The sequence below is a fragment of the Schistocerca cancellata genome, chromosome 1 (genome assembly GCF_023864275.1).
Source record: "Schistocerca cancellata isolate TAMUIC-IGC-003103 chromosome 1, iqSchCanc2.1, whole genome shotgun sequence".
In the NCBI taxonomy this organism is placed as follows: domain Eukaryota; kingdom Metazoa; phylum Arthropoda; class Insecta; order Orthoptera; family Acrididae; genus Schistocerca; species Schistocerca cancellata.
Genome location: NC_064626.1, coordinates 1,187,311,012 through 1,187,333,255, shown reverse-complemented (window position 1 = coordinate 1,187,333,255; position 22,244 = coordinate 1,187,311,012). Strand labels below are relative to the sequence as shown.

Sequence of the window (22,244 nt, the reverse complement as noted above, 5' to 3'; positions counted from 1 at the left end):
CTTAGCCAGATCAAAGTCTCCCTCTCACTACGGTCAACCGGCTAAAATCCCATCCACGAACCGTGTCGCTCAATCCCTCGCAATACCCACGCTTGGGACGCGACAATGTGGCTTATGAGGAGTCACTTCAGCCAGCCACGGTGGCCGTGCGGTTCTAGGCGCTCCAGTCCGGAGCCGCGCTGCTGCTCCGGTCGCAGGTTCGAATCCTGCCTCGGGCATGGATGTGTGTGATGTCCTTAGCTTAGTTAGATTTAAGTAGTTCTAAGTTCTAGGGGCTGATGACCACAACAGTTGAGTTCCATAGTGCTAAGAGCCATTTGAACCATTTTTAGTCACTTCACCACTGTACCCCATGCTTTTAACTCCCCATGTACAGTTGTTGGGCTTGGCGGACGCTTGGTTGCATTTCCGAACTCACGAGTAATTCCTTGCGCTGACTACGTTTTAGAGCTGCCCTCCACAATGTTAAAACATACCCTGTCAGTACATGAGGCCTTCCTGGCCGTAGTTTAGCAGTGGTTATTACTCCACGTTTCAACTTCACTATTCAGCACCAACAGTCGACTTGAGCAGCTGTAGAGAGGTAGAAGTGTCCCTGGTGGATTTGTATCCCGGTTGACATCTGATTGCTTTCCTACTGACAACGCAATACTACCTGCCTCCTTTTATGTTGGTCGGTACTCATCTTATGGCATATTGTGGAACATTCTCCGTTATTTGGATACGTTTGATCAGACGGTGTACGGTAAGTTTTCGTTTATTTGTGGATTTTGAACAATGCGTACTTCAAACTTTATGCTGAAATACGTCGAGGTCTCAGTATTGCCTCACGTGTTTCTTCATTCTCCCAGAAACCAGACTGATCTCCCATGGTCAGTTTCAAGCATTCATTCCTTTATTCTCCAGATAATATGTGATGGTATTTTGAAACCATGATACAGTGAACCAGCTGTTCGGTAATAATGACATATGACCGCACGTGCCTTTTTCAGTATTGCGATTATTACATGTTCCTCAAGCATGAGGGTATTACACCTGTCTCATAGATGCAGATGCATCGGTCGTCATAACTGAGTGGCAAGTGCGTCTATGGAGTGGAGGAGGAGGCCGGTTTTAATTTCCGGAATTGTTAGGGACCTTTCTTTAGCGTGAGGACTAGAACGGGGTGCACTCAGATTGTGATGTCAGCTGACGAGGTACCTGAGGAAAAAATAAGAGCTCCAACGTCCGAGAAGTTCAAAAACGGCCAGGATGTCACTGTGTTGATCGTACACGCTCCACTTGCACCCAGATCCGGCCACAAGCATGGGACGACGTGGCGTCCGATCGTCACTGAGTCGTGTGTGTTTTAATAAACTTTTGTTACAATCTTGTCAACTTACGCGGTTAGTTCAACATTGTAAAACAGAAATGAGTACAGTTCTTTGTGGGCAGATGCTACTAGGAGGGATGCCTAGGTCTTCCGGTCGGTCTGGTGTTGTTCAACAGTTTTTGACCGAATTGACTGCCGATATTCACGACAGTTTCCTTAAAGTCTGTGTCTAACGCAATGATCAAAAAAATTCATAAAAAATTCTTCATCTTTGGGTATTCCTTGTTTTCTCACATTAACCCCATAGATAAGTTAGAAATAGTAATATAGTGCTCTGTGTGGCCGACTATCCGCTTGGCGGAAGATCTCTTACGGGCAAGAAGTAGCTTAAACTCTAGTGTCGTGATGTTCTTGCGGTGGAATCGGTCGTGGAAATGTCTTCGCTTTCGCCACAGAATCCGGTACGCAGAGTGTCTGGTTCACTGCATGAGTCGCTGGTTTCTGTCCCGATCAGGTGTGTGCCTGCTACTTTTTCATTGCTGGTTATCGTCCTGTCAACAACCTTGTACCAAATGCTGCAGACAGGTGGTGATAAACCAAAAAGAAAAACGCACAGATATATTTTTAGCATATGATGTTCCACCCGTATTGCCGAAATTTTTTCTCCTTGGTATTCGTAATTGGATTACCTTAGACTGCATCGTATATTTTCTTCTCACTGTTTGCGATTGAGAGCGCTTCCTATTATGTAACACTCCCGCATGTAGCATTGTCTCATGTAGCCGAATGTAAATAGAATCTTTGTATCATCCATTGGCGCTGTTCGGGTATGTTACGTATTTGTCAAAACAAGACCGCTTTCCGACAGGTCGGGTTGTTTTCTATGATTCTGGACGTACTGTGTATTAGCAGAGCAGCGTAGTTCGACATATAGCCGATTAAGCTGAGGCTTCCTCCTTCTAGTTTAAGGGAGTATGTGGTGTATGCAATCTTGAATACATCTTCACGTCATTGCAGCAAGGAGACCGCCTGTATTGTTGCTCGACTCAATACTTTGGGCAAGTTTAGAATTTTGGCCGTCAACCAAAATTTCAATAGTAAATATCTGTTTAACATATTCACCTTGCCTGTCAGTTTCCTGATTCTTCTTGCGTTTTCTTTAGGATAATTTAGGTTAAGTAGTGTGTAAGCTTAGGAGCCTTAGCAGTTAAGTCCGATAAGATTTCACACACATTTGAACATTTTTTTGTGATTAGAGTTTTCTTAGGATTTACCGCTACCCTCGTTGATCTTTGTATATGTTCAAATCTTCCTTTAGCTTTTCTAAGTATTCAGTAGTAAATATCCCTAAATCATGTGGTAATCTTTATAAGCTGTCCGTGAGTTTCCCACGCTCAGACATGTGCAGAATAAGGGGATTATGCGTAGCAATAGGTCGAACGAGATGACAAATAGTAATATAGATAACGGACACCCTTTTTCACTGAAAATTTCATCGGAAATCTTTCTGTTGCTTCTCTGTTGATGATCACTCGAACATTGGATTTTGTCAGCAGTTAGAAAATTACAGTCCTAAATTTATTTTCATATTCTACAGCATCCGTGACTGTCATGAGGTATTCATGGATGGCCTTGTTGAATGCTGTTTTGAAGTATGTTGCGTCTACTGCTGTGGGAGTGTTGTTGACTGTCGCATATCCAACGAACTCGCAGTACGTCAGAATAGCGTCGGGCATTGATCTGCCTTCTACAGCACACGTTTGGCTCGCACTAATAATTTTCGTTCATGACCATATTGAGTAGTACGGCAAAGCATCGGACTACGGTTTTATTTGATTTCTCGAAGCACCCCCGTAACACGTGTCGTTCGAATCCCTCAGTAACAAATCTAGGAGCCCGCCTCCGAACTGCTTCGAAGTCTTCCTTTAATCAGACCTGGTACGGATCCCAGATACCCGAGCAGTCCAAAAGAATATGTCGCACTAGCGTCGTATATAGGTTCTCCTTTACAGGTGAATCATACTGTCCTAGAATTCTCCCAATAAGCCGAATTCAACCTTCCGTACTACAATCTTCACATGCTCATTCCATTTCATATCCCTTCGCACCGTTACGCCCAGATATTTAAACGATGTGATTGTATCAAGCAGGACAGTATTAATGCGGCATCCGAATATTACAGATTTGTTTTCCCTACTGATCCGCATTAACAAACTCGAAATTTTGTCTAATTCATCTCGTATTCCCCTACGTTACTCAACTTTGACACCTTACTATACACCACAGCATCATTACCAAACAACCGCAGACTGCTGCCTACCATGTGGGCCAAATCATTCACGTATATGGAGAATAAAAGCGGTCCTGTCACACTTGTTTGGGGCACTCCTGACTTTACCCTTGTCTGTGATGATCACTAGCTGTCGAAGATAGCATACTGGTTTCTATAACATAAGAAGTGTAAGAGCCACTCCCATACCCTATTGCATATTCTCGTATCTTCTTTAAGACCCTGCAATGGTGCACCGCATCCGTAACCGTAAGGATTCGTGACATGCCGCTCAGGAGACTAGTAGTCACATTTTTTTTCCATAGATTTAACTCTAGAAGAGTTCTGTAAAATATTACTGTATTTTATATATAATGCTGAGCAGTGTCACGATGCATTCCCCTTTCAGTTTGCGTACTTGATGATTTTCTTCTGTCTGCTTGGTTTTCACGCGATCTGTGTGATGTGTTGATAAATCGTCCTTATCAAAGGACATATCGATGTACTTGGATGTGTCACCTGTGTTTCTGACTTTTTGATAAGTAACAGTTTCGCCTTGATCTTGTTTATTTTTGGCAAAATAATGTTTGTTCCTGGTGGCACCTCGAAATTATGGCATGTAGAATTCCGAAGACCATCTTCACCCAAAAACTTTTTATATGATGTAGTTAATGATAGTTTGTCGTATGAGCAGTGTCTCACAAAACGTCCACCTAATGAGAGCGCTGCCGTAAGTCTCATTTTTTTTCAAACTCTGCTGCATCGAAGTGAATTTCGTACTGTATGGACTAATGTCTTGGAGATGTTATATGTTTGGTTTCCAGACAGTCTGGTGGCGGTATTTAACTATGTAAGTAGCGTGTACGCGGCGAAGTATGTTCAGCGGAGTGAGAAACTAGCATGTTACCACATTTGGCCGTCGACTATTTGTTGGGAACAGAAAAAAAATGGCTCTGAGCACTATGGGACTCAACTGCTGTGGTCATAAGTCCCCTAGAACTTAGAACTACTTAAACCTAACTAACCTAAGGACAGCACACAACACCCAGCCATCACGAGGCAGAGAAAATCCCTGACCCCGCCGGGAATCGAACCCGGGAACCCGGGCGTGGGAAGCGAGAACGCTACCGCACGACCACGAGATGCGGGCTTGGGAACAGAAAAACGATATTTGAAGACGGGTGATTCTGCTTCGTCATTGTGGATAGTAGAACGTGAACTCTTGTGCTGGGTGGGCAGAAATGCCACCACAGGTCTACCAGGTGCTATTTATCACCATAGTCTGCAGTCCGCGACCTTTTTTTGCTGTGGGGACCTGGTCTTCATCAGAGAAAACATAATTAAAGTGGCCTTCTACGATGGTTCGCTCAGTGTGGCTTTGGCGCTACTAGGGGACGTTAACTAGCATTGTTGGTTACGAAGCTATAAGCAGCAGTACGCCTTTTACAAAAATCAGCCTTTTTATCTTTTATTCGATAATACACTTCCTTTGATCAAGACCTGTCCAAAAAGTATCATATATTCACCTACAAACGACATTCAACTTAACAAAAGAAAAAGAAACAGTAATGGGGTCTTCAAAACTATTCTATAATATTCCATTGTGAGTATAAGAGAGGGTAGAACATTCAAAAATCCTCAGAGACGTTATTACGGTTAGAGATTCACTCATCCACGCAACGGCGAAAAAAATTCATCGTTCGTTCCAATGTTGCCTGGCACAGTGAATTACAACCGGGTCCGATACGTTGCTGCACCTTCTCTGTACCTGTCAGAATATCTTTGATGTCTTTTACGCATCCTGAAGGAAAGGAAGTCCAGAAAAGTCCTGAGATCTAGCAGACCAGTCCACCTGGTTCGTAATCCAATAGATGTGGCAGAATACCATCGGTACGGAAGGTCCTATGTGCTGGACATCCATCTTAGTGGTATCACATAAGCAGTTGGGTTCGATGCGGCACTTCATCGAAGAGACGATGAAGGCTTCATGGAGGAAGTTGCCGTATACTATGCCTTTTAAGATACCCCTGATGAAGTACGGATTCATAATTGTAGTACAGAGCATCCAACACGATACAGTAACTCTCCATTGCCTTGATGTTTCATCTTTCTAAACCATCGTGGATTTTAACTGGCCCAATAATGCAAATTTTTTGTATTTACAGTGGCGAAAGTCGCCCGCACTGATATCATTATACAACAATAGTGACCCATTGTCAGAAGAGAATACATGTTCCAGTTTCATGCATACTTAATTCCGATACGGCACGGATGACAAACGGGTCAATTACAGCGTGCACTTTAAATGGCGTGCCAGCTAAAGAAGTACTCCAATGTTGGAGTACACGGTACCGTACTATTTTCATGAGGAAAATGTCAAAATTGTATAACACAGACTCACTGTAAATTCTGACAGTATATCGATCAAATGCATCGTCATATTCAGCCGTAGCTAAATGCTACTAACTATTTGACCAAGGTCTCACAGATGTAGGTGCCAGTAAGGGAGAAGCAAAGCCATCGACGTCGACCACAGACGACAGTTTCCAGACAATCGAGGAAGTGATATAGAGCAATCGTAGATTTTTCGACAGTGGGAATTTCACACAGCGGTTTTCGAGCGGAACTGATTTGTATCGTCTAGGAATTGAACGATTAGTAAGATCCTTACGACCGTTGTTTACAGGTGGAGTCGGTCACTGTGTTGAATTAAAGTGTCATATATCTGTGTCAGTTTGAAGCGTAGTGCAGAATTCAGTAAGCGTTGCTTGGCTTGCGACAGTAATGTGTAACTTACTTTTTAAAGTTACGTCGTACGTGTCTTTTGTTTGAGAGGAACATTCATCGGTAAAAACAACATCGGAGGACTCGGTAGCGAGGATTTTCTGCTGTGCTCATTGACAGAGCTGCATGGAGGGAACTAGAAATCATTCCTATTAACGTTTTGGGGCTGTTGTACATTATAAGGATGTAACTGCTGGCCCTCTGGAATGACATGTACACTAGAATTAGGAATGCCAGTCTCCTGTTGAAGACATACAAATTCATTGCCACTGAAGCGAGACGAGTAGTATCGACGATAATATTTATGCAAATTCTACGATTATTTTGCGGTAAGTACAAACATTCCATTTCTAGAAGCATGAAAGCTATATGAGGAAACATCTGTAAGGAAGGTGTGATCCTGTCAAGATATACCCCTCTACTGCAGCATGGAAAATGTTGTGCTGAATAATTCAGACAACGTTGGAAAATCAGAGAAAATTTTAGTAACAGGGAAAAATAACATCTGAAGGATGTACCACAGGTTTCAGTTTTGGGTCCACTCTTTTTCCTTAAAGAAGTGATTGAACTTCCACTCAATATTCAACAAGCAAAATTGGTACTTTTAGGAGACTATACTAGTGTTACAATAAATCCTATTAGAGATAAACCAACAGAAACGTTAGTAAACGATATATTCCAAAAAATTATTAAGTATTTCTCTGAAAGTGGACTCTTCCAAAATTTTGGAAAGAAAAAAAAGCACACTACTTTCAGTTCTGTGCAATAAATAGAGCCATACCAACAACTGATGTAGCGGACGAGGAGAAGTCAATAAACAGGGTAGAATGCTACAAATTATTGGTTGTACATATTGATGAGGATTTGAATTAGAAGATGCATGTTACGTAGCTTCTCAAACAGCAAAGTTCCACTACTTTTGCTCTTCGTGCAGTTGCTCACCTTGGAAAGAGAAGTATGAGACTCCTGACATATTTGGCTTACATCCACTCAATACTGCCACATGGAATTATTGTCTGTGGTAGTTCATCAGTTAGAAAGAAAGTGTTGATTGCACATAAGCGAGTAGTAAGAACAATGGGCGGTGTTCACCCACGGGCGGTATGTAGGTACCTCTTTATTGAGCTAGGACTTTTGTCTGCGCTGTCACAATTGGTATATTCGCTGATGAAATTCGTCATACATAATTCATTACTATTTGAGAAGAGCAATGATGTAGATACCTACAACACTAGAGAGAAAATTGACCATTGTTACCCCTTGTTAAAGCAGTCAGTGGCTCAGAAACGAGTTCAGTATGCTGCAACAAAAAGTTTTGATCTTTGGCCCAATAACACGAACTGTCTGACTGATAGCGAAGCAAGCTTTATATATAATTTGAAATAATTTCTCCTGGACAACTCCTTCTATTCCACTGAATTTCTGCTTAGAAACTAGTAGCCAGGGAAATAAAAAAAAAGTAGCCACATGAGTAGAACTAATGTGCCATTAATGTTGATTAATGTTAACAATTATCATACATACATATCCTATTAAATGACTAGCTCCACATTATTCCGCTAAAATAATCTTTCAAATGATGTTACTAACTTACTGTGAAGTTCCTCTGCCTGAGTAGCATTACGTCTACCTTCAAAGACAATTAAAGAAATGTAATGGTAACACAGTTTCTTAATCAAGGACTGCATTATACACAACAACATTTGCTTGATTCGGTTTTTAATTTGTTTATTGGGAAAAAAATTATCTAAAGTCCTGAAAATAAATGGGAAGCCGCGCGTATCCAGAATGAACACTTGAGTTAAGGTTGATTCTTCGGATCATCTCAAAAATGAGCACAAAAGACGTAAGGAGGATAGCTCCTGAATAACCAGTGTTTTTCTTCAAGTAGTATTTATTCAACTGAACGTTCTAGTTCGCCGAATTTAATTTTTTCGGCGTTCTTCACGTGCTGTAACTGAAAAGGAGCGATGATATTCCACGTAATATGCTGAAGCAACAAGCCGACAATTCAGCTCCACCTGATTCTCTCCAGGTCCGTGCTTTTAATTTGGAGCAGGTAATACCCAAACGTGACACTCCCTGGCGCAAAGAGGAGGAGGAAAAAAATTAATTCGGTACACGAGGCCAGGAGCGAGATGGGGTAAAAGCTGGGAGCCGAGCAAAGTTTTCGGGCCACGAGTGCCCCAGGGACTGTTGGAGGCGCGGCCGGTCCTCGTCGCTGTCGGAGTAGTAGGGGGGGGGGGGGGGAGGAAGGCTGGGAGGAGGAGGGAGAGGGGTGGTAGGAGGGGATAGGGCGTTAATCCGGCTGCGCTGATCGCGAGGACTGCGCCCTAGCGGGGGCGGACCGCCTGTCCGCAGGGCCTAATTCGCTGCCCTGCCCTACCGGACGCCTGCCGTGTCTTTCATTCCGCACCGCCGAGCGAATAAAATGGAAATTAAGTAGATTCCTCTCGGCTCTGCCTAACATTAATATGTAACAGTCAAGAGAGATGTTGTCCCGGCAAGGAGCGGGATACTCGTTCTGCCACAGCGTACGGGACCGTGCCTTGAGATGCCGTCAGGATTTTTTAGGTCCGTGCCGCACAGACTGTCGTGTATCGTACCACTGACAATTTGCCAGCGAAGATGGAATTTATGCACTCGACAACCAGATCGGAATTTAATTCCAGTCAATGACAACAAAAACAAATTATCATCATGCTACCAATTCCGGTCCGTAATGACCACATCAGACCTATGAGGAAAACAGTAAATAATCAACTTAAAAACAGAACGACGGAAAAGAAAAATCACAACACCAATAAGGAATTCTGCGACATAACCGACAATTGTTAGACGTGTTTATAGATCTGAAAGATGATTTCTTTTCAAATTTCCCGCCAATCGTATAAGAGTGGTGCTAGTAGCGCCACAATGAAGAAGAAAATCAGGTTTCTGCTTTAAGTACACGCTGTAACCGTCGTGAGCTTTAGTCAGCTTTGAGATTGGACGTGGTGAGTTGATGTTGGTCAAGAACGTCTTTAAGACGACAAAGACGGCATTATCAGCATGTCACTTGGTTTGAACGAGGTCGTGTAATAGGGCTACGAGAAGCTGGATGTTCCTTCTGCGATAATGCAGAAAGACTTGGCAGGAACGTAGGCACCCTACATGTTGGCTGCGGTGGTGACGGGAAGGTGCGGTCCCAAGAAGACGGCCAGGTGGCTCTACCGAAAGGGAAGAGCATCTGCAGCAGGAATTTGAGCAGGAGTTAGCACCACAGTAACACGAATAAGGACAGTTCCGAGCCAGACTCGCTGTAGCGTGCATACCACCAACCCCAAAGCACCGCCATTTGCGACATCAGTGGTGTCAGACGAGAGCTCTTTGGACGCCAGGGTGGAGATCTGTTGTGTTTTCTGATGAAAGCTGGTTCTGCTGCGGTGCCAGTGATGGCCGTTTATTTGTTAGGCCGAGGCTGTCTGAGGACCTGCACACAACCTCTCTGCGCTTTAGAAACAATGGACGTACATCTGTAGTTATGGTCTGGGCTGCGATTTCGTTTGACAACAGAAACTCTCCCGTTGTTATCCCAAACACGCTCACTGCAAAATTGTACGTCAATACGGTGATTCGAATTGTTGTGCTGCCATTCATGAACAGCATTCCTGGGGGTGTTTTCCAATACGATAACGCTCACCCTCGTATCGCTGTTGTAACCCAACGTGCTGTAAGGAGTCGCAACATGTTGTCTTGGCCTGCTCGATCACCAGACCTGTCTCCACTCAAGCACATATGGGACATAATCGGACGATAATTCCACAGTCGGCCACAAACGTCATTAATGGTTATTTAATCGATCGACCAAGTACAATAGGCATGGAACTCCACCCCAAAAACTGACGTTCAGCAACTGTACAACGGGGGTGACCGAGCGGAACCGCGCGACCGCTACGGTCGCAGGTTCGAATCCTGCCTCGGGCATGGATGTGAGTGATGTCCTTAGGTTAGTTAGGTTTAAGTAGTTCTAAGTTCTAGGGGACTGATGACCTCAGAATTTAAGTCCCATAGTGCTCAGAGCTATTTGAACCGTTTGAACTGTACAACACAACACATGCCCGTTTGTATGCCTGCATTTACGATTCTTGCGGTTACACAGGTTATTAATGTACCAGCGTTTCACATTTGCACTGGTTAATACTTACATGATCCTGTGACCTTGGAATGTTTATCATTTACATATTTTAGCTAGACAAATGTATTCCCAAAATTCCATTACTCTACAATAAATATTTTTTGGTGCTGCAATTTTTTCCCTCAATGTATAATGCATCAATTAAATCAGAATATGTCTTACATCTCACTAACATGATTAATCCAATGTGGCATTATCATTAGATGTAAACAAAGGAAGCTCCGCATCGCTGAACAAGTATAATAATACAGTGCAACCCAGGCCACAGTGCTGGGATACATATAATGTGTACGATGTTGATGTTGTTGTTGCTGTGGTCTTCAGTCCTGAGACTGGTTTGATGCAACTCTCCATGCTACTCTATCCTGTGCAAGCTTCATCATCTCCCAGTACCTACTGCAACCTACATCCTTCTGAATCTGCTTAGTGTATTGATCTCTTGGTCTCCCTCTACGATTTTTACCCTCCACGCTGCCCTCCAATACTAAATTTGTGATCCCTTGATGCCTCAGAACATGTCCTACCAACCTATCCCTTCTTCTAGTCAAGTAGTGCCACAAACTCCTCTTATACCCAGTCCTATTCAGTACCTCCTCATTAGTTATGTGATCTATCCATCTAATCTTCAGCATTCTTCTGTAGCACCACATTTCGAAAGCTTCTATTCTCGTCTTGTCCAAACTCGTTATCGTCCATGTTTCACTTCCATACATGGCTACACTCTATACATATATTCTCAGAAACGACTTCCTGACACTTAAATCTGTACCCGATGTTAACAAACTTCTCTTCTTCAAAAACGCTTTCCTTGCCATTGCCAGTCTACATTTTATATCCCCTCTACTTCGACCATCATCAGTTATTTTGCTCCACAAATAGCAAAACTCCTTTACTACTTTATGTGTCTCATTTCCTAATCTAATTCCCTCAGCATCACCCGACTTAATTCGACTACATTCCATTATGCTCGTTTTGCTTTGTTGATGTTCATCTTATATCCACCTTTTAAGACACTGTCCATTCCGTTCAACTGCTCTTCCAAGTCCTTTGCTGTCTCTGACAGAATTACAATGTCATCGGCGAACCTTAAGGTTTTTATTTCTTCTCCATGGATTTTAAAACCCACTCCGAATTTTTCTTTTGTATCCTTTACTGCTTGCTCAATATACAGATTGAATAACATCGGGGAGAGGCTACAACCGTGTCTCACTCCCTTCCCAACCGCTGCTTCCCTTCCATGCCCCTCGACTCTTATAACTGCCATCTGGTTTCTGTACAAATTGTAAATAGCCTTTCGCTCTCTGTATTTCACCCCTGCCACCTTCAGAATCTGAAAGAGAGTATTCCAGTCAACATTGTCAAAAGTTTTCTCCAAGTGTACAAATGCTAGAAACGTAGGTTTGCCTTTTCTTAATCTAGCTTCTAAAATAAGTCGTAGGGTTAGTATTACCTCACGTGTCTCCATATTTCTACGGAATCCCAACTGATCTTCCCCAAGTTCAACTTTTACAAGTTTTTCCATTCGTCTGTAAAGAAGTCGCCTTAGTGTTTTGCAGCCGTGACTTATTAAACTGATAGTTCGGTAATTTTCACATCTGTCAACGCCTGCTTTCTTTGGGATTGGAATTATTATATTCTTCTTGAAGTCTGAGGGTATTTCGTCTGTCTCATACATTTTGCTCACCAGATGGTAGAGTCTTGTCAGGACTGGCTCTCCCAAGTCTGTCAGTAGGTCTAATGGAATGTTGTCTACTCCCGGGGCCTTGTTTCGACTCAGGTCTTTCAGTGCTCTGTCAAACTCTTCACGCACTATCGTATCCCTCATTTCATCTTCATCTACATCCTCTTCCATTTCCATAATATTGTCCTCAAGTACAACGACCTTGTATAGACCCTCTATATAATCCTTCCACCTTTCTGCTTTCCCTTCTTTGCTTAGAACTGGGTTTCCATCTGAGCTCTTGATATTCATACAAGTGGTTCTCTTTTCTCCAAAGGTCTCTTTAATTTTCCTGTAGGCAGTATCTATCTTACCTCTAGTGAGATAAGCCTCCACATCCTTACATTAGTCCTCTAGCCATGTCTGCTTAGCCTTTTGCACTTCCTGTTGGTCTCATTTTTGGGACGTTTGTATTCCTTTTTGCCTGCTTCATTTACTGCATTTTTTATTTTCTCCTTTCGTCAATTAAATGCAATATTTCTTCTGTCACCCAAGGATTTCTATTAGCCCTCGTATTTTTACATACTTGATCCTCTGCTGCCTTCACTACTTCATCCCTCAAAGCTACCCATTCTTCTTCTACTGTATTTCTGTCCCCCGTTCTTGTCAATTGTTCCCTTATGCTCTCCCTGAAACATTGTGGCACCTCTGGTTTAGTCCGTTTAACCAGGTCCCATCTCCTTAAATTCCCACCTTTTTGCAGTTTCTTCAGTTTTAATCTACAGTTCATAACTAATAGATTGTGGTCAGAGTCCACATCTCCCTCTGTAAATGTCTTTCAATTTAAAACCTGGTTCCTAAATCTTTGTCTTACCATTATATAATCTATCTGATGCCTTTTAGTATCTCCAGGGTTCTTCCATGTATACAACCTTCTTTCATGATTCTTGAACCAAGTGTTAGCTATGATTAAGTCATGCTCTGCACAAAATTCTACCAGGCGACTTCCTCTTTCATTTCTTACCCCCAATCCATATTCATCTACTACGTTTCCTTCTCTCCCTTTTCCTACTACCGAATTCCAGTCACCCATGACTATTAAATTTTCGTCTCCCTTCACTACCTGAATAATTTCTTTTATTTCGTCATACACTTCTTCAATTTCTTCGTCATCTGCAGAGCTAGTTGGCATATAGACTTGTACTACTGTCGTAGGCGTGGTCTTCGTCTTTATCTTGGCCACAACAATGCGTTCGCTGTGCTGTTTGTAGTAGCTCACCCGCATTCCTATTGTTTTATTCATTATTAAACCTACTCCTGCGTTACCCGTATTTGATTTTGTATTTATAACCCTGTAGTCACCTGACCAGAAGTCTTGTTCCTCCTGCCACCGAACTTCACTAATTCCCACTATATCGAACTTGAACCTATCCCTTTTCCGTTTTACATTTTCTAACCTACCTGCCCGATTAAGGGATCTGACATTCCACGCTCCGATCCGTAGAACGCCAGTTTTCTTTCTCCTGATAACGACGTCCTCTTGAGTAGTCCCCGGCCGGAGATCCGAATGGGGGACTATTTTACCTCCGGAATATTTTACCCAAGAGGACGCCATCATCATTTAATCATACAGTAAAGCTGCATGCCCTCAGGAAAAATTACGGCCGTAGTTTCCCCTTGCTTTCAGCCGTTCGCAGTACCAGCACAGCAAGGCCGTTTTGGTTATTGTTACAAGGCCAGATCAGTCAATCATCCAGACTGCTGCCCCTGCAACTACTGAAAAGGCTGCTGCCCCTCTTCAGGAACCACACGTTTGTCTGGCCTCTTAACATATACCCCTACGTTGTAGTTGCACCTACGGTCCGGCTATCTGTATCGCTGAGGCACGCAAGCCTCCCCACCAACGGCAAGGTCTATGTTGATGGTGAGAGCAAGGTTAAGGTGCATTCGGAACATAAGCTCGTCAGGTGCCTACTGTAAACTTATTTGATAAATGTGTCCATAGCATTCAGTAAAAACTAACAATTACGACGCCATGGGGTGGCGTTGGCCTATCCTAGTGGCCATCCTTTTTATGGAAGATTTTGAGGAGCGGGCACGAGACTTGGTAACCTTAAGGTCTAACTGTGCTTCGGCAATACACTGATGGTACTTTCATATAACTTTGAGGAGACGATGATTTACAGTATGTAAAATGTGTAGAAAAACTATAGTTGGACACATCTGTATTAATCAATTTATTACTCTACCACTTTCAGTAATGATGGTCTGTTTGATTGAAACTCTGTAATAAATTAACAGAGGTGCAAACAACCATGATTTTTCATCGATACTTATCGTGCCTCGTGGTATGGGGTTACAGCGAAGGGATATTTCAACATCTGAAATCTGCATAAGAAAACATAAAATTTGCTATCGTGATGTAGAACGAAAATTGTTTACCATTTTGAGACGTGTTGGTGAGACGTAGGAGGGATGGAACTCTCTGACATGCAGTGTTCCGAAAGTCCACTGATGCAGATCTGTCCAGCTTAGTCTATGAACCCTTTGGTTCACCATGTCTGTATCATATCACTTGATGATAAGTTACAAGCGGTAAACCTACATACTGTGCTTGTGAATAACAGATATTTTTCTCAGCAGGTACAGAGAACGCTACATATTTATAGATGGCCTTGAAGACGACGGCTTATCTCCACACATCTGAAATTTTGCCGCCGAAATGGGCAGAGTATTAATAAAACATAAAGTCCCCCCCATGAATCATGGACCTTGCAGTTAGTGGGGAGGCTTGCGTGCCTCAGCGATACAGATAGCCGTAGCGTAGGTGCAACCACAACGGAGGGGTATCTGTTGAGAGGCCAGACAAACGTGTGGTTCCTGAAGAGGGGCAGCAGCCTTTTCAGTAGTTGCAAGGGCAACAGTCTGGATGATTGACTGATCTGGCCTTGTAACAATAACCAAAACGGCCTTGCTGTGCTGGTACTGCGAACGGCTGAAAGCAAGGGGAAACTACGGCCGTAATTTTTCCCGAGGGCATGCAGCTTTACTGTATGATTAAATGATGATGGCGTCCTCTTGGGTAAAATATTCCGGAGGTAAAATAGTCCCCCATTCGGTTCTCCGGGCGGGGACTACTCAAGAGGATGTCGTTATCAGGAGAAAGAAAAACTGGCGTTCTACGGATCGGAGCGTGGAATGTCAGATCCCTTAATCGGGCAGGTAGGTTAGAAAATTTAAAAAGGGAAATGGATAGGTTAAAGTTAGATATAGTGGGAATTAGTGAAGTTCGGTGGCAGGAAGAACAAGACTTCTGGTCAGGTGACTACAGGGTTATAAACACAAAGTCAAATAGGGGGAATGCAGGAGTAGGTTTAATAATGAATAGGAAAATAGGAATGCGGGTAAGCTACTACAAACAGCATAGTGAACGCATTATTGTGGCCAAGATAGATACGAAGCCCACACCTACTACAGTAGTACAAGTTTATATGCCAACTAGCTCTGCAGATGACGAAGAGATTGAAGAAATGTATGATGAAAAATAGTGAAGGGAGACGAAAATATAATAGCCATGGGTGACTGGAATTCGAGTGTAGGAAAAGGGAGAGAAGGAAACGTAGTAGGTGAATATGGATTGGGGCTAAGAAATGAAAGAGGAAGCCGCCTGATAGAATTTTGCACAGAGCACAACTTAATCATAGCTAACACTTGGTTTAAGAATCATGATAGAAGGTTGTATACATGGAAGAACCCTGGAGATACTAAAAGGTATCAGATAGATTATATAATGGTAAGACAGAGATTTGGGAACCAGGTTTTAAATTGTAAGACATTTCCAGGGGCAGATGTGGACTCTGACCACAATCTATTGGTTATGACCTGTAGATTAAAACTGAAGAAACTGCAAAAAGGTGGGAATTTAAGGAGATGGGACCTGGATAAACTGAAAAAACCAGAGGTTGTACAGAGCTTCAGGGAGAGCATAAGGGAACAATTGACAGGAATGGGGGAAAGAAATACAGTAGAAGAAGAATGGGTAGCTTTGAGGGATGAAGTAGTGAAGGCAGCAGAGGATCAAGTAGGTAAAAAGACGAGGGCTGGTAGTAATCCTTGGGTAACAGAAGAAATATTGAATTTAATTGATGAAAGGAGAAAATATAAAAATGCAGTAAATGAAGCAGGCAAAAAGGAATACAAACCTCTCAAAAATGAGATCGACAGGAAGTGCAGAATGGCTAAGCAGGGATGGCTAGAGGACAAATGTAAGGATGTAGAGGCTTATCTCACTAGGGGTAAGATAGATACTGCCTACAGGAAAATTAAAGAGACCTTTGGAGATAAGAGAACCACTTGTATGAACATCAAGAGCTCAGATGGAAACTCAGTTCTAAGCAAAGAAGGGAAAGCAGAAAGGTGGAAAGATTATATAGAGGGTCTATACAAGGGCGATGTACTTGGGGACAATATTATGGAAATGGAAGAGGATGTGGATGAAGATGAAATGGGAGATACGATACTGCGTGAAGAGTTTGACAGAGCACTGAAAGACCTGATTCGAAACAAGGCCCCCGGAGTAGACAACATTCCAGTAGAACTACTGACGGCCTTGGGAGAGCCAGTCCTGACAAAACTCTACCATCTGGCGAGCAAACTGTATGAAACAGGCGAAATACCCTCAGACTTCAAGAAGAATATAATAATTCCAATCCCAAAGAAAGCAGGTGTTGACAGATGTGAAAATTACCGAACAATCAGTTTAATAAGCCACAGCTGCAAGATACTAACACGAATTCTTTACAGACGAATGGAAAAACTAGTAGAAGCCGACCTCGGGGAAGATCAGTTTGGATTCCGTAGAAATACTGGAACACGTGAGGCAATACTGACCTTACGTCTTATCTTAGAAGAAAGATTAAGGAAAGGCAAACCTACGTTTCTAGCATTTGTAGACTTAGAGAAAGCTTTTGACAATGTTGACTGGAATACTCTCTTCCACATTCTAAAGGTGGCAGGGGTAAAATACAGGGAGCGAAAGGCTATTTACAATTTGTACAGAAATCAGATGGCAGTTATAAGAGTCGAGGGGCATGAGAGGGAAGCAGCGGTTGGGAAGGGAGTGAGACAGGGTTGTAGCCTCTCCCCAATGTTATTCAATCTGTATATTGAGCAAGCAGTAAAAGAAACAAAAGAAAAATTTGGAGTAGGTATTAAAATCCATGGAGAAGAAATAAAAACTTTGAGGTTCGCCGATGACATTGTAATTCTGTCAGAGACAGCAAAGGACTTGGAAGAGCAGTTGAACGGAATGGATGGCGTCTTGAAGGGAGGATATAAGATGAACATCAACAAAAGCAAAACGAGGGTAATGGAATGTAGTCGAATTAAGTCGGGTGATGTTGAGGGTATCAGATTAGGTAATGAGACACTTAAAGTAGTAAAGGAGTTTTGCTATTTGGGGAGCAAAATAACTGATGATGGTCGAAGTAGAGGGGATATAAAATGTAGACTGGCAATGGCAAGGAAAGCGTTTCTGAAGAAGAGAAATTTGTTAACATCGAGTATAGATTTAAGTGTCAGGAAGTCATTTCTGAAAGTATTTGTATGGAGTGTAGCCATGTATGGAAGTGAAACATGGACGGTAAATAGTTTGGACAAGAAGAGAATAGAAGCTTTTGAAATGTGGTTCTACAGAAGAATGCTGAAGGTTAGATGGGTAGATCACATAACTAATGAGGAAGTATTGAATAGGATTGGGGAGAAGAGAAGTTTGTGGCACAACTTGACCAGAAGAAGGGATCGGTTGGTAGGACATGTTCTGAGGCATCAAGGGATCACCAATTTAGTATTGGAAGGCAGCGTGGAGGGTAAAAATCGCAGGGGGAGACCAAGGGATGAATACACTAAGCAGATTCAGAAGGATATAGGTTGCAGTAGGTACTGGGAGATGAAGAAGCTTGCACAGGATAGAGTAGCATGGAGAGCTGCATCAAACCAGTCTCAGGACTGAAGACAACAACAACAACAACAAAGCTGAAGTAATGTTTCTTTCTCGACAAGACGTCTCGGTGGTTTATTAATCTGTCAAAGGCAATTTATAGTTATAAAATATACACATATATTATTGGCCTTTAAATACACCAGTACAGCATGTCCACACTTACAATGGTTTAATAAACGTAAACATGGTCCGTAGCAGGTTCTAATGCGATTTGTATTTAATCATGCAACCATATTTACGTTTACTAAACATCTGGAGGCTGTGGATTCCCACAAATAAAAAATTTTACTTACAGTTGTGTCTATCCTTTGAATTCATCAATCTATCATCTCAGAAACGTAAAACATATTTCAATACCTTGAACACAAGTTCCACAAGCAATTTATAAATCCCTATGTTTATTGTGATCAACAGTGTTAACGTGATTCATTATGACCAGCTTCGTAGGTAGTTGCCTCATTCTTTTTTGTATCGAGGGCAGCCACAGTAGATGTGGCAGACCTTCTGAATATCCCCATAGTCGCAATATAGTTAAGGTACGGTATGAAGTGTATACAAGAGTTGGCGGGAGGAGTCGTTGTTGATCTTCAACCTGGCAATGATCCTTTCAAATTGTCTCTCTTTCCCTACGCCAGTTGAGTTGCAATTGAACTCCCACTTTTCTGCATACCATTTGGCCTTCTATGAATGTAGGTGGATTTGTTTGTGCCCGGTGCATCTGTCCAGACCTTAAGTCTCCAACGACCAGTTTCGCTGCTTTCGGTCATGTCTCTAACCACAGCAACAAGATCACCCGCTGGAATGCATCGCTCAACGCAAGGTATGTTCTTATAGTAGTCAGTGCAAGTGTGTCAAATACAGAGCAAACGACACGTTTTGTTCAGGAGTGCATGGTGGAACACCAGTGTGACACCGGCCGCCTCCTAGCCTGCAAGACGGCTGTAGGTGAATACTATATTTCTACTGATTGCTCGTAGAAATTCAGTGAAACGAAGTCTGTGGTCAATAGCTGACATTTTAGTGTTCAATCGGTGAATCAGTAGAAATATGACTGAGGCCCTTGAGAATGTTTTAAACTTCACGTTCCTCGCATACTCTCGCCAATAATCCAAATGCCAACAATCATCGTCATCGTCTTTTGAAGAGCTTTAGAATGTTGTAAAACAAAGTACTTAACTCCATTAAAAATCCATGTGTGCTTCAGTATCTCGATTCATACAGGAGTTAAGAGGTTCTTAAAATTACGTAACCCTCTTCGAACAATAATTTACTGGAAATCTTGTTTCGATATCTTAATGATATCTTAAACTGTTCGCGAAGTGAAAGGCCCATACGAGTCTAACCTAGTACTTCCGCACATTTGCTGTAATTGGTAACCTTCTTGTGACTCATAACGATTAGTCAAAATCGTAAGTGGAAGCAGGAATACAGATTTCCATAGCGTCTGTCGATGTGAAGGGTCTTCTTCGATAAACACCTTTAAGGAGCTGCGGAAACCACTGAAAATGTTTCGTAGTTAAACTCTTGCCTCCATCCAAGTTACCACTAGATTTTCATAGGTAGTGTGATACGGTATACAATGGGGACACTTATCTGAAGTATTCCATACACTTTTTACGTATTATTCGATACATATTTCACACTATAGAAAGTGTTAAATTTCCAATTTCGGTAATCTGTATTGTGCCAAGTAGCATTGTCCACGAAATATTTAAAATATAACACATCTATTTATTGAACTGTAGCTCATGTAAATAGAATTAACAGAAATATTTAATTAGTGGAAAAGTATGTTATTGTAAACATCAATTTTACGAAATTTTCATAAATTAACTATTTCATTTGTGTAGTTCTAAGACAATAATCACGTAGAACGTGTTAAAATCGGTTCAGTCATTAAATCGGAAATTAATTGTCAAAATTCGATCAGCAGTGAAAATTAATATTTTGATAGATTTCTGGGTAACTGATGCACTGAAAGTTACTTTAACTCTCAAAACATCATGTTTCTATAAAAAATCAAGCCAGATTCATGGTAACTAATTCTGTAATCACGAGTTCTAGAACTTTCTGGCATAAACAAGCTATTATTTCGACTATTTGGTCAAAACGAGATTATTATGTAAACTCAAAATCTATTTCGCATTATGTAAAGTACTCCAAAATACTTTAGCATAAATATTCCTGTTATAATTAACTAGTTATCAATTATTTTGTATCAAGTATTGTTAGTGACATTTTTCACGCAGGATATCGATAACTAATTCGAAAAGCAATCTTAGAAATTACACTTATTATAACCAGTAATTTATTGTCTAAAAACCTGTAAATGTAGTTTCTTATGAAACAGCAGATTTTGGTTGTAACTCAATTTTTGTTGAACAATACCTTCAAGGAACTTGTTAAAAACTATATAAACAATGAGCCTAAGAAGTCGGGAGTGGCAGTAGAGTGGCAGTAGCCTGTCAGTGAAGTGGCATGTGTTTTCAGTTAGTTTGAGCCGGCTACGTGATATGTAAAGTCAGTTTTGTTTGAGCCGTGCATTGTCCGCATGTTCTCAAACAATATAAACATCAATACAGCACGCAATGTAGGTGTTGATGTGAATTATTCAATATGATCGGCTTTTCACACTGACTCACGGAATTTACGCAGTTAATAATTAGTACTGAGCCGGCCGCTGTGGTCGAGCGGTTCTAGGCGCTTCAGTCCGGAACCGCGCTGCTGCTACCGTCGCAGGTTCGATCCTGTCTTGGGCATGGATGTGTGTGACGTCCATATGTTAGTTAGATTTAAGTAGTTCTAAGTCTACGTGACTGATGACCTCAGATGTTAAGTCCCGTAGTGCTTATAGCCAATTAATAATGAATTCGTGGAGAAAAGTCGTCGAAGCCTACAAGCAAAGTACACACTTCTAGTACTTCACTCAACGTAACATAGACTCGTAATCTGAGAGTATGTTACTCGAACATTTTTAGCGAGGACCTGGTAGAAAGTATGTATTAGACAAATCTGAGTCGCTTTAAAATGTCTGCCAGTAGGTCCTCATCGATGCGTCGCACCCTGTACTCGGCGTGGGATGTTTTGTGAAGCGACTGACCTTTCTTGGAGGTCCTGAAGCTGTCGTCCCTCGGCACGTACTGGATGTCGTACACGAGCGTCGTGTTGGGCAGCAGCTCCTTGTCCTTGTTGATGCGGTACACGGCGTACTTGAACGCCAGCTCAGTGCTGCTGTCCTTCTGGTCTTCCGTGAAGATGGCGCCTGGAACATAACAGGAAGAGATACGTAAGTAACCTCTCTAGCATCGATAAAAAAGTTACTGACAGTGTTGTCAGGTGTCACGACGCGTACACGCGCCTTCGTGAGAGGCCACTGATAAATGGAGAAACACACAATTTCCAGAATGAAATTTTCACTCTGCAGCGGAGTTTGCGCTGATATGAAACTTCCTGGCAGATTAAAAGTGTGTGCCCGACCGAGACTCGGACTCGGGACCTTTGCCTTTCGCGGGCAAGTGCTCTACCATCTGAGCTACCGAAGCACGACTCACGTCCGGTACTCACAGCTTTACTTCTGCCAGTATCTCGTCTCCTACCTTCCAAACTTTACAGAAGATCTCCCGCGAAACTTGCAGAACTAGCACTCCTGAAAGAAAGGATAGAGAACTTGCCTGCGAAAGGCAAAGGTCCCGAGTTCGATTCTCGGTCGGGCACACAGTTTCAATCTGCCAGGAAGTTTCATATCAGCGCACACTCCGCTGCAGAGTGAAAATTTCATTCTGGAAACATCTCCCAGGCTGTGGCTAAGCCATGTCTCCGCAATATCCAGAACTAGCACTCCTGAAACAAAGGATAGAGCACTTGCCCGCGAAAGGCAAAGGTCCCGAGTTTGAGTCTCGGTCGGGCACACAGTTTTAATCTGTCAGGAAGTTTCATATCAGCGCACACTCCGCTGCAGAGTGAAAATTTCATTCTGGAAACATCCCCCAGGCTGTGACTAAGCCATGTCTCCGCAGTATCCTTTCTTTCAGGAGTGCTAGT

The 22,244-nt window shown here is 42.3% G+C and overlaps 1 protein-coding gene across 1 annotated transcript in view; it reads right to left on the bottom strand.

Moving 5' to 3' along the window:
• Positions 1-22,244, bottom strand: part of LOC126141399 (glutamate receptor ionotropic, kainate 2) — a 1,424,310-nt gene that overhangs the window by 1,290,263 nt on the left and 111,803 nt on the right. The window contains exon 2 of the mRNA XM_049915245.1: positions 21,304-21,465. Coding sequence (XP_049771202.1) covers positions 21,304-21,465 — 162 coding nt within the window. The remainder of the gene's footprint in view (positions 1-21,303; positions 21,466-22,244) is intronic.